The sequence below is a fragment of the Eptatretus burgeri genome, chromosome 15, assembly GCF_056783735.1.
Source record: "Eptatretus burgeri isolate ZD-2024b chromosome 15, Ebu_testis_v1, whole genome shotgun sequence".
In the NCBI taxonomy this organism is placed as follows: Eukaryota; Metazoa; Chordata; class Myxini; order Myxiniformes; family Myxinidae; genus Eptatretus; species Eptatretus burgeri.
Window position 1 is genome coordinate 59,176,718 of NC_140975.1, and position 13,495 is coordinate 59,190,212.

At 46.3% G+C, this 13,495-nt stretch overlaps 1 protein-coding gene across 2 annotated transcripts in view; it reads right to left on the reverse strand.

Annotated features, from left to right (window-relative positions):
* LOC147012278 (protein kinase C epsilon type-like) overlaps positions 1–12,738 on the reverse strand; it is a 341,866-nt gene extending 329,128 nt beyond the window's left edge. The window contains exons 1-2 of one of the 2 annotated variants that reach the window (XM_085856185.1): positions 12,597–12,737; positions 12,013–12,314 (exon numbers count right to left, since the gene is read on the reverse strand). In XM_085856185.1, the coding sequence (XP_085712311.1) occupies positions 12,013–12,264 (252 nt within the window). In that variant the 5' untranslated portion in view covers positions 12,265–12,314; positions 12,597–12,737. Of the gene's footprint in view, positions 1–12,012 lie in introns of both variants that reach the window. The other variant, XM_085856184.1, reaches the window with a different exon arrangement.
* Positions 12,739–13,495: the final 757 nt, after the last annotated feature.

The following is a 13,495-nucleotide window of genomic DNA, read 5'->3' on the forward strand; positions in this document are numbered from 1 at the left end:
GAATGCGTCCTTCACGGTGAGATCACTCGCCTCAGTCGGAGCATAAACAGAGACCAGGGAAATGACACCCAAGGAATGACGAATCCTTTGTCTCATAATATGCTCGTTGACCGGTGTTACCTCAATTATCATTGGAGTCAGCTTATTGGACACAGCTACAGCAACTCCTTGGGCATGGTAACCATCAGAGTGACCAGACCAATAGTCTGTGCAACCACCCGCCATGAACTCGCCGCAATTTGGTCTCCAAACCTCAGAGAGTGCTGCAATATCGATGGCCAAATGCTTGAGCTCAGATGATAACAGAGACAGGTGATCATCCTCTCTTAGGGATAGGACATTCCAGGCACCCATCCGAAGGGACTGCCTCAGGTTAACCCAAGGAGACCGCCGTCTTGTGGACAACACCTGTCGGCCCCATTAGACCCTTTTGAAACATCAGACAGTCTTCGACCCTTTTCAGACCGATAGACCTTTTGGCCAATTTCAGACCGCCTTCGCTCTTTCACTCGGAGATCCCTTTAAACACTTTATTCCCCTTTATGACCCTTAAGACCCTTCAAACAATTTAGACCCCTTTTTGACCTTTTAGGACCCTTAAGCCACTTTAGACCCCTCTACACCCTTTACAAAATTGAAAAAGGTTCCCCCAAAAATCGTTTTTGGTGGCCTTTTTCATGCATCATTAACGTCGCATCACAAGTTGTGATGATGAATAGAAGCTGATGTCGAAAAGTGAAATTGAAACTACTGGTCTGTTGATCATCGAATGGAAACCAGAATGAAATGCTGTGAGAAATACTGAAATGAAATTGCCAAGAGCAAATCCATGGGGAGTATAAAGAGAGGGAGGCAGGTTGGGGACTGAAGAAGTGATGTGGACAGGGATGGGTGCCTGCAAGTGATTGGTTGGCATGGAAAGAACTTCGGTGATCTTGCATCAGGTGGTATGTCCAAAACGTGCCGAAATTTGTTTCCCAGCCGAGCTTTCATTATATCATCCTCACTCCCAACCAGTACTTTGGAGGTACAACAAGCATGGATTGGAAATATTCGCTGGTGGAATGGAATGAGGTTGCCAAGGTTACCAGCTCCACATACTGTGATATCCGTATACTGAATATTTAGACTGAATTCCTGTTTTTACCAATACACACTCATTTGAGGTGAAACGTCGATGAACCCGTTAGTGACGGGTACCCTGCTCGTTTGATTAGAATGCAGAAATTGATGTCTGGACAGCAATCACACTTGAAGATAGCAAGCAGTTAATGCAGTATCAAAGAACCACCAGGACCACCCGACCGCTTACTACCCACAGCTCAAGCAGTAATAGACAATCAGTAATAGCAGCAATTCGTTACACTCTGCATAAAAAGGAGCAAAAACAGATCCCGACAACTTCAGACCAATCAACCTTCTCCCAATCATCAGCAAGGTAATGGAATCCATCATCGCTTCAGACATTAAATCCTTTCTCTTCTCCAATGGCTTAATTTCCGATCATCAATTTGGTTTCAGACCAGGTCACTCTACTCTGGATATGCTGCTTCTGCTCTCCCAACAATGGATGGAGGTCCTCAATGCCGGACATGAAATCAGAGCCCTCTCCAGAGACACATCACGTGCTCTTGATACGGTCTGGAACCCTGCCCTGCTCACCAAACTCTCTTCCTATGGTATCCAAGGCCATCTCCACTCATAGCTTGCAGACTTCCTCTTCTGTCCCAGTCAACATGTGGCCCTAAATGGAGTTCTTTCATCCCCTCTTCCTGTCCAGGCTGGAGTCCCTCAAGGCAGCCTTCTGGGACCTGTTCTTTTTTATGGTTTTCATCAATGATCTCTCCGACTCTGGAAAATCCTCTATATCTCTTTGCTGATCACTCCACCCTCTGCCGTACCATCGGTCATCCCTCAGACCGGCAAGCAGCAGCTTCTTCACTCTCTGCAGATCTGGGTAAAATCACAAACTGGTCCAACACAAGGAACATGTCTTTCAATCCGGACAAATCTCACACTCTCACTATGTCTCTCTGAAAGGACCGTTTGGAAAACCTTCCCTTCCACTTTCTCAACAATCCTCTGGAAGAAGTCCTTTCATTCAAGCTTCTGGGTCTCACTGTCTGCCATGATCTTTCCTGGGGAAGCCACATTTCCAACCTGGCCTCCAAAGCCAGTCGCCGACTGGGAATCCTCCATCGTGCAAAGTCCTTCCTCAGCCCACCTGGTGTCAGGTCAGGTTCGATCTGTGACCTGCTGCAGGTACCATGTAAACCTGTACTAACCTGTTCCATGGTCGGGTTGTCGGCGACTAAACCGTCTCCCCCACCAGGTTTTGTGGTGAGGGGGGTGTTTGGATATGGACACCCAGCAGGATTAAAAACAAAACCTGTCACAGGGCGGAGGAGCTCCTTGTGAGCCAACGGCCATCCATATCTAGTGCCCAACTGTGTCTGCAGATGTCCTCCTGCAGTTGGGTTACTTCTTATTAGGAGGTTGGTGGCAGGATTTGCACTCCAGCCACCGTAAAACCCTTCATTCCGCAAAACGTAAAAACGCAAAAAAAATCTGAAAACCCACTCCGTGGGAGTACCTCCTGTGCAGCTTCCCTTCGCAGGGCAGCTCACCGGATGACGGGATTGGGGCAAAGCCTTCGGGACCCCCAATCTTTGATCGGAGGGAAACCACGGGGTAACATCCCTGGGTCAGATTGCGGGAGAGTGTGTCGGAGTGGTGCTGAGGTGTCGTCCACCAGACGGCGGTCTCCTTGTGTTAACCTGAGGCGGTCCCTTCGGGTGGGTGCCTGGAATGTCCTATCCCTAAGAGAGGATGATCACCTGTCTCTGTTATCATCTGAGCTCAAGCGTTTGGACATCGGGATTGCAGCTCTCTCTGAGGTTCGGAGACCGGATTGCGGCGAGATAATGGTGGGTGGTTACACCTACTATTGGTCTGGTCGCTCTGATGGTTACCATACCCAAGGAGTTGCTGTAGCTGTGTCCAATAAGCTGACCCCAATGATAATTGAGGTAACACCGGTCAACGAGCGTATTATGAGATTAAGGATTCGTCACTCCTTAGGTGTCATTTCCCTGGTCTCTGTTTATGCTCCGACTGAGGCGAGTGATCTCACCGTGAAGGATGCATTCTACGCCACACTCGAGTCTGTGGTTGATCAGTGCCCCAGACGAGATACACTTCTAGTCTTGGGGGATTTCAATGCATCGACTGGAACTGATAGGGATGGTTATGAGGTGTGTGTTGGTCCCCATGGGTCAGGAACTATGAACCAGAATAGCACTAAGTTCCTTGACTTTGCAAGAAGTCATGGACTTAGGGTGGCTGGTTCATGGTTTCAGCGCCCACAAGCTCATCGCTGGACTTGGTATTCCAACGCTGGCGGTGTGGCAAAGGAGATTGACCATGTCCTCATTGACGGTCGTTGGAGGATGATCCAGAACTGCAGGGTCTACCGGAGTGCTCAGTTCCTCAATACTGACCACAGGCTTGTTGTAGCAACTCTAAAGCTGCACCTTAAATCCTGGAGAATGGTACCATCCCAGCCGAGGCTGGATGTTGCCAAGCTCAGGGATGAGAGAGTAGCTGAGGAGTTTGCGAACAGGCCGAGTGGACACTTGGGGGGTCTGGGTGCTTTGGGGGGTCCTGAAGAGTTGTGGAGCGCCTTCAAGACCACCGTCCTTGATGTTGCTGGTGGATGTCTTGGAACTCACCGCAGGGCAAAGAAGAATTTTGTCTCTCAAGGGACACTGGATACCATTGATCAGTCGCAGGGCCAGGCTGAATGGCAGAGCTGAGCTGTTCAGGGAGCTGAGGCGTAAAACTGTACGTGCACTGAGGGTGGACAAGGAGGCCTATGTGCGAGGAATCTGTGAGGGGGTAGAGCATCACCTGTGGACAGGTGATTCTCGTCCCGCTTACAGGGGAATTCGCGCATTACGTTCATCCAAGCCCATCCCTCGGAGCACTGCAGTTCGAGCAGAGAGTGGTAGGCTCTTGACAGAGGAGTCTGAAGTGAAGGCCCGCTGGGCCGGTTACTTTGAGCGGTTGTACCAGGCTGATCCCCCAGCTGTCGAGTTGGACGTCAAGGGTGTTACAATCCCTGTTGCTGACCCTCAAATCAACTGTGGTCCACCTTCGCTTGTGGAAACACGGGCTGCGGTGAACCAGTTGAAACGGGGCAAAGCTCCAGGGATCTGTGGCATCCATGCCGAACTTCTCAAGGCTGGTGGAAATGCTGCACTCGTGTCGTTGCATGCAGTTTTGTGCTCTGCCTGGAACACAGGCATCATCCCAACTGACTGGAAGAGCGGCCTTGTTGTCCCTCTCTGGAAAGGGAAGGGTGATCGCCAAGACTGCAACAACTACCGAGGGGTGACGCTGCTCTCAGTGCCGGGCAAGGTCTTTGCTCGGATAATTCTTGATAGGGTTCGCCACCATCTGCTTGAGCACCAGCGTCCAGAGCAGTCAGGCTTTACACCAAAGAGGTCAACGATTGACCGTATCCTTGCTCTTCGTGTCCTCACCGAACACAGACGAGAGTTTCGGCAGGGGCTGCTTGCAGCCTATGTTGATCTCTGTAAAGCGTTCTATTCAGTGAATCGGGATGTCCTCTGGAGGATTCTTGGTCTTCGTGGGGTGCCACCAAAACTGATCGATCTGATGTCTGAACTCTACTCTGGTACTGAGAGTGCTGTGAAGTGTGGTGGTACCACCTCTGACTTATTTCCAGTTGTTACTGGAGTTCGTCAGGGATGTGTACTTGCCCCCACACTTTTCAGCACTTGTATGGACTGGATTTTCGGGAGGATGTCGGAGAGATCAAGTTGCGGTGCATCGTTTGAGAATGTCAAGATCTCGGACCTTGATTTTGCAGACGATGCAGTCATCTTTGCGGAGACTTTAGACATCCTTTTGGGGGCCCGCGAGGTGCTGAATGAGGAGTCTGAGCCGCTGGGATTACGGGTTTCTTGGGTCAAAACTAAGATCCAGGCTTTCGTTGACATCTTGGATGCTGCTGTCCTGTCTGTGTCTGTTTGTGGTGAGGATGTTGAGGTCGTGGAGAGATTCACTTACCTTGGCAGTGATATTCATGTCTCTGCTGGCTGCGAGTCAGAGGTCAATAGACGTCTGGGTCGGGCCTGGGGAGTCATGGATTCACTGGATCATGGGGTGTGGCGCTGCCGGTACCTGTGCGGGAGGACGAAAGTCCGAGTCTTCAGGTCCTTGGTACTTCCAGTCTTGCTCTATGGGTGCGAGACTTGGACTCTGACCAAGGATCTGAGACGGAGACTTAATTCCTTTGGTACCAGGTCTCTTCGGAGAATCCTTGGCTATCACTGGTCGGATTTTGTATCCAACGAGCGGTTGCTGAGAGAGACTCGGATGAGATTTGTTACCTGCATAGTCGGTGAGCGTCAGTTGCGGCTGTATGGACATGTGGCTCGTTTTCCTAACGCTGATCCTGCTTACCAGATTCTCTCAGCGAGGGAGTCTCATGAGTGGAGGAGGCCAGTGGGCCGACCACGTGCCTCATGGTTGCAGCAGGTTGACCATCATCTCAAGGAGATGGGGTTGGGCCTGGCATCTGCCTGGGGGATGGCCAGACGGAGGCCCCTGGAGTACCGGCGGAAAGTGGACGCAGCGACGCGCTGTTCTGGCACATGCTCCCATACCTGACCTGATCACCTGAGCTCCTGACCACATACAAAGCTTTCATCCACAGCCTGATGGAGTACTGCTCTCCCCTCTGACTGGTGCTCCTGCCTCTCACCTCTCTCAGCTTCATGCTGTGGAAAGCAAAGCACTTAGGATGATTGATATCTCTCACGATGAAGCTGAGTCTTTGGGTCTCTCACTCTCTTATCGCAGACAGGTCATTGTCTTTCTGTTTCCAACCGCCTCCTCTCCGGTCTCGCCCCTCCCCCCTACTCTGTCTGCATTATGTCCCCCCTCCCGCGCCCACCGCCATATTTCCGCAGGGCGCTCAGGGTCCGCAAGCAATCCCCTTCTGGTAAAACTACCAAAATCAAGAATCACTGCTCACCTTCACTCTTTCATTCCTCTTTTTCCCACTTTTGGAATAAAGTCCCTCACTCTGTTCAATCCCATTCTTCCCTCCAGGCCTTCAAAACAGCCGTTCACCACCACCTCTTATCTTCCCCCATCCAAAACCACGATCTTTTCTACCCCCGTTTATCCACCCCAAACCCACCTCCTTCAAATTCCCTGTTTTCCTTCCTGAAAATCCCTGTAATATCCATCTTGTTTACCCTGTGTACCCCACCCCATCCCTCTCCCTTCCACACATCTCCTCACATCTCTGTTCCTCACTGTTTTGTCCTTCCCTCTCCCGCCCATCTTGTCTCATGCCCACCTTGTTGTACGTTGTGTGTGTTTGCTCTCATACGATCCTCGACAGTGTGTACAAACAAAAAAAAAAAAGCCGGTAGGCGACGAGGGATTCGCTAGGATCGAAGCGCTGGATACGATGCTTTTCATTTTGACCGATCCACCGACGAAGATTCATTGCCAAGACGTATTGGTTCACATACAATTGTTCCTCTGCCTGGCAAGATTTTTCCTATTGCGTATTTTGCCAACTGGCACTCCTCATAAAAAATGACGGTAAATAGACACCTTATTTTTGAAGGACTACCATTTGAAAAATAATCGGTTTGCTGGTTTGTGCTGTGGAGCCTCGCGTTGCACACACACACACACACACACACACACACACACAAACACACACACACACACACACACACACACACACACACACACACACACACACACACACACACACGGAAAACGCGATAAACTTCCCTCAATGCTCTTGTTTGACCACACCTCCTGAGCCACACAATATTTTAATAAGCCACGCCCACTTTCCATAAGGCACGCCCACTTTCCTTCGCCACTCCCACTTTTCATCAGCCACGTCCACTTTCCCGAAGCTCCGCCCACTTTCCTAAGCCCCTCATAAAAAATGACGGTAAATAGACACCCTATTTTTGAAGGACTACCATTTGAAAAATAAAACCTCAATCAAAAATCGGCTCAAGTAAAATTTTCTAAATATCTCGAAGTTTTTAATTCCGAAGTCTCGTTTCTCTGCATTCAAAACTGAAGGACAAGTATTGAAAAAACTGTACGCGGTTTTTCAGCCGCTGTACAGCAACGGGTGGTTGCTCGGCAACGAAATTCAAACGCGCACATTCCTAACAAATACTGCACACGTTGGCAAAGTTTCATCGAAATTGGTTCGCTGGTTCGTGCTGTGGAGCCTCACGTTGCAGACACACACACACACACACACACACACACACACACACACACACACACACACACACACACACACACACATTGTCGGGTTTTCCGTCTGTCTGTAAGGGATATCTTGCATATATAGCGAATCCAATAATAATAACAACACAGAGCCCAAGCAGTATATATATAAAAACAACAAATCAGACATATACAAACACGGCACTGAACTTGTTAATAGATTAAATCAACTAGTCAGATGTCTGCCAACACACCATTGAACTTATCAATAAATTAAAACAAGTCGGACAAATACCAACACAGCACTGAACTTATCAATAGATTAAATCAACTCGTCAGATGTACACTAACAAGACATTGAACTTATCAATAGATTAAATCAACTAGTCAGATGTACACTAACAAGAAACTGAACTTATCAATAGATTAAATCAACCAGTCAGATGTACACTAACAAGACATTGAACTTATCAATAGATTAAATCAACTAGTCAGATGTACACTAACAAGACATTGAACTTATCAATAGATGAAATCAACTAGTCAGATGTACACTAACAAGACACTGAACATATCAATAGATTAAATCAACTAGTCAGACGTATACTAACACAGGGAGCTGCAGTTAGCAGATAAAAACAAGTTTTCTTTAAGATCATGAAAGGATCGAAACCTCGAGGAAGAACGGAGCCCAGCTGCTGATCCATGCAGTCAGGAAAGTGTGTGTGTGTGTGTGTGTGTGTGTGTGTGTGTGTGTGTGTGTGTGTGTGTGTGTGTGTGTGTGTGTGTGTGTGTGTGTGTGTGTGTATATGTTTGTATGTGTGTGTATGTGTGTACGTGTGTATGTTTGTATGTGTGTGTATGTACTTGTGTATCTGTGTGAGTGAGTGTATGTGTGTAAGTGTGTGTGTACGTGTGCGCGTGTGTATGTTTGTCCGTCTCCAAGTGTGTACGTGTTTGCGTATGTGTGTGTGTGTGTGTGTGTGTGTGTGTGTGTGTGTGTGTGTGTGTGTGTGTGTGTGTGTGTGTGTGTGTGTGTGTGTGTGTGTGTGTGTGTGTGTGTGTGTGTGTGCGTGTGAGTGTCTGTGTGAGTGTCTGTGTGAGTGTCTGTGTGAGTGTCTGTGTGAGTGTCTGTGTGAGTGTCTGTGTGAGTGTCTGTGTGAGTGTCTGTGTGAGTGTCTGTGTGAGTGTCTGTGTGAGTGTCTGTGTGAGTGTCTGTGTGAGTGTGTATGTGTTTATGTGTTTCTTTGCTTGTTTGCTTGTTTGACTTTGATGCACTCCTGAACCACTGTACACAACGAGATGAAAACTGCTGTTTGTACTTGGGGTGTGTCTGGGTAAGATGACTTCGTTAAAAAAAAAATCATTACCCCTGGGTTTTGGGGTGGTGGCATGGGGGTTGGGGTGTGTGTGTGTGTGTGGGGGGGGGGCAACGTACTCTCTTTGTAAATATTGAATCATTTCACGTCACCTGGTGGGAGTTGGTATTACAAGCGATTATGAAATACCCCAATCCTCTGCATGGAAACCAGAGATTCTCATTGAAGAGGGGAATTAACCCATCCATGAGGAAGGGTTCTTTGTGAGTGGATATCAATCAGGTGAAAAAAAATCATAAGGGGGGGGCGGAGGGTTTATCAAGATGTATGGACCACCCTGCAGAGGTGCAACAATATCTCCCACAGTCAAAACAGTGATAGAAATACAATTTAATTCTCATCAAAATTAATTTTAATTGAACAATTCTGTGTTTCTGAATGATTTTGAAGTTCTTAGTTGCATTTTGATCAGAGATGATTCCAGTTCACAACAACAAAGCTGAGAGTTTTGGGTAGACCCCTTGGTAAATGTGACTGTATTTTTTAATGCCAACTCTTTGAATTGAGGTTTAATACCTCCACCACCGAAGGTGAACCGAGGTTATGTTTTTACCCCAGGCCTGTCTGTTTGTGAGCACAATATCTCAAAAAGTTGACGAAAGATGATGACAAAATGAGGTGAATGAGTTGTTTAGGTGACAAGAACAAGCCGATTCGATTTTGGTTCAGTTCCGGATCCAGATCCAGTCTATCAGTGGATTGAAAATGTAAACTGTTCAGCCTGGTTGAGGTATGTGTTCCACCACTTTTCCCTTCCTCTTGTTGCTGTATTTTATTCAGCTGATGTGTAGCTTGTTCACCCCCACGTGTCCTTCTCCCCCTCCCCTTGATCTCACTTTCACTCTCAGTTCTACTCTGCCGTTCGTTTACACGAGTCTCAATCTTGTACAGTTAAAAAAAAAAAAAAAAGTTTCAGGAACCAGTTGCTCAAGCTCAACATTTGACTGAAGGCAATTCGAACAGGAATTTCAAAAATAAAATTGTAAAATGCTGGTGAGAACTTGCCTACTGTTCACAAAATAAGAAACTTCAATGAGATATTTAACCCTTTGAACCTTAGTGGCTATTTTACCTGCCGCTATTCAAACCTCCATATACCTGAGCGGCCGGATTTTTCCCCAGGGAACCCAGGATGGGGAAGCCGAGAGTCCAAGGAGCTCAGGGTTAAAAGGGTTCTCCAATAATTAATGCTAGCAGACGGAACGCCCGGCTTAACACCCATGCAAAGGACAGTGCACGTTGTAATGCAACATCCTCCCTGTGACGCAGCACTGACAGTTTATAGATGGGTCGGGAATCAAACCCAAACTAGATAGCTCAGGATGTCAGTATCCTCTGCACCAGCAATTTACAATCCATCCATGCATCCATCCATTGGGACCATACTCTGTACAGAGCGTTGGTGCCTTGGCTATTGGATACAATCCTGGACGGGTCACCACTCCGACACAGGATTTACAATCCCTTGTACATGAAAATTAGATTGATGATAATTTAACCAAGGTGTAGGCCTGTTTTTAATGTTTAATAACAGCAAAAGTGGTTCGAGTTGACACTGTCGTGTTAAATTATGGAGTTACACGAGATCTTCAAAAATTTCACCATATTTGGCCACGTAACAAATAGATGGCTCCTTAATAAGGACGCTATGCAAGAGAAAAGACCATGTATCCAAAGGAAGGTATAAATCCATCAAGAGATGTCAATTTTGTTTGAATTAAGACATTGTAGGATTTCAAAACAGAACCATCGGCTGAACCCATCAGAACGCCGCCGTGCTCCCTGATGCAGCACCACGCTGTACAACTCTTCAAAACCTTCAGCAAATCAAAAAAAAATTAAGCTTAACAAATACATTTCACAAACGATTATTATTGAGCAGAAAAATTCGGACAACAATGGGATTCCAAACATCATTAGGAACTTCTGGCACACACGTTGAGCATGCCGTACACGGACGGCCTCTCTCCCTCCATCACTCCCACACTCTGCTCACGCACACTCGTCCGGTGCGTCTTGTGCATGTGCTTGGCACTTCATTCGAACAGACATTTAAAATGCGTGCAAACCTCTCATTGTTTTTATTATTTTAAAATAATGACATGAAATCACCAAAATATTACATTGTGAGCAAATATATATATATATATATATATATATATATATATATATATATATATATATATATATATATATATATATATATATATATATATATATATATATATATATATATATATATACATATATATACAGGGGGCTGCAAAAGTAGGTATACAGTAAGGATTATTTACCAGTATTGTAATAGTGGTGCGAGAATTCATTTAATACTATAATTCATTCATTAATACTAGATTAATGTTTATTATTGGTATGTTTTCATTGATATGTTTATTATTGGAATGTTATTGGTATGTTATTATTGATATGTTGTTATGAATGTTTATTATTGGTATGTTATTAATATGTTTATTATTATGTTTATTGGTATGTTATTATTAATGTTTATTATTGGTATGTTATTATTATGTTTAGTATTGATATGTTTATTGGTATGTTATTAATATGTTTATTATTGATGTTATTATTGGTATGTTATTATTAATATGTTTATTATTGGTATGTTATTATTGATATGCTTGTATAATTAATAAGATACGTTTTGTGTGCACGTTTTGTTTTTCATTACTGTGTACCTACTTTTGCAGCCCCCTGTATGTATGTATATACATATATATATATATATATATATATATATATATATATATATATATATATTTTTTTTTTTTTTTATTAACATGAAAAATGTTTTCCATTGGATTACCTACTCTCATGTTATGGCAAATCCAATGCTTAAAAAATTATTATAATTTAAAGAGAAATAATGACACACACACACACACACACACACACACACACACACACACACACACACACACACACACACACACACACACACACACACACACACACACACACACACACACACACTTTTAGGACCTGGTAGGTCTCCATCCCATCTCCTCAAATTCACCATAGTGTGGAGAGAGCAATCAACAACAGCAACTTGCGTGCGCACACACACACACACACACACACACACACACACACACACACACACACACACACACACACACACACACACACACTAATCATGAACTTACTCCAAATTATGCAAAAAAAACGTGATCCTCATCCAAAGATCCAATGTTGTCAAACCATTCCGCACTCCAACCCAGCTCGGCCACTCCAATTGTCCTGTTCCTACATATCTCCACTCGAGGACGACACGCTCAACGGAAACAACAAACAAACACAAAACACTCACCCATGCCTCGAAGTGCTTGCACCCGTTGTGGAGCAGGTCTTCAAACTGGATCGTGCAATTGGCCACGAAGTCGTCGTAACCGATGGGAGTCTCGTGGAAGACCGCGAGCTCGATTTTCTTGCCATTGTAAACGTCTGCCACAAACTCCTCGTTCCAACTCGGACTCAAGGTCTTGCACCGTGTCCCGGTCTGCCCGATGCGCCAGTCGTCCACGTTCACGGCCACGTACGGGTCGAGCACCTGGCTTTGCATGCGCGAAGCTACGCCCAGGCGCAGCGACCATGGAGTGCGCTTGAGCTCGGCTGCGCGGCACACTCGCAGCCTGAGTGAGCCGTTGAACAGCACCATGACCAGCAATGCGCAATGCACCGGTCTATACCGAGATTATGAACGTGTGTACCGTATATAAAATAAATATATAAATGTATATATATATATATATATGGTGGGAGGGAATGAAATTCTCGTCCGACTCTCGGTTAACAGCGCCGACACCAGGAGCAGCAGGAGGACGAGGAAGAAGAAAAGGAGGAGGAGGAGGAAGGGAAGAAGGGAGGGGGCTCTTCGTCGATGCACCCGAGTACCTCCGGTCTCCGTGGTTCTCCGCTGACCACTCCTCGAGCCTTCAGCTTCCACGGCATCTCAATTCCCCCGAAATAGACGTCTTTTGAGCAACGGGGGGGCTGGGGTTTGGAGCCCGCAGAGAGCACGTCCCACGCCAAACGCGTCAAAAACGCCCCGGCGGCGTCGTGCTCGTCGTGCTCGTCGTGCTCGTCGTGCCAGAAGGGGGAGACGATACTCCACGGTTATGTCGACCGTATTCATGAACCCGGATCGCGTTCCGTATAACAATCACCGAGACGGGGGCGGGATTCGCCCTTCGCGCCTCCGTCCGTCCCAACGTGGTGCGCTCTTTACGCATTCCTCGCTGGTCCATTAGAACCGGGACCGGGACCAGCATGGACAAGGTAGTGCCACTTGTCGTGAATGCAGTGGATTTAATAAACCCTGGTCAAAGAATTTTGAGACAAATCAATCCGGCTGTGAGAAATGCTCAACATAAACCGTAGAGATTAAGAGCAAAGTGCGCAATTTGTGCTCATATACATATACATATACATATACATATACATATACACTCCTTTTTTCCTGATGGCGATGCCAAAACACTCGACCAGGAAAAAGAAAACACAACCTGGGGTAGAAGATGCAAAAGAGAAAGCGTCGTTCATCTCGGAGAAAACGCCCAATGCGTATCGCCATTCTGTTAATTTATCGTCTCCGCAGAAATGATCGAGGGAATGTGGTATTCCATCAGGCTGGGCATCGCAAGCTGTGCATGACACTGTGACACACACATACACACACACACACACACACACACACACACACACACACACACACACACACACACACACACACACACACACACACCCGATGGAGATTCAGATCCTACTGATTGATCATGATCTGTGTGCGTCAT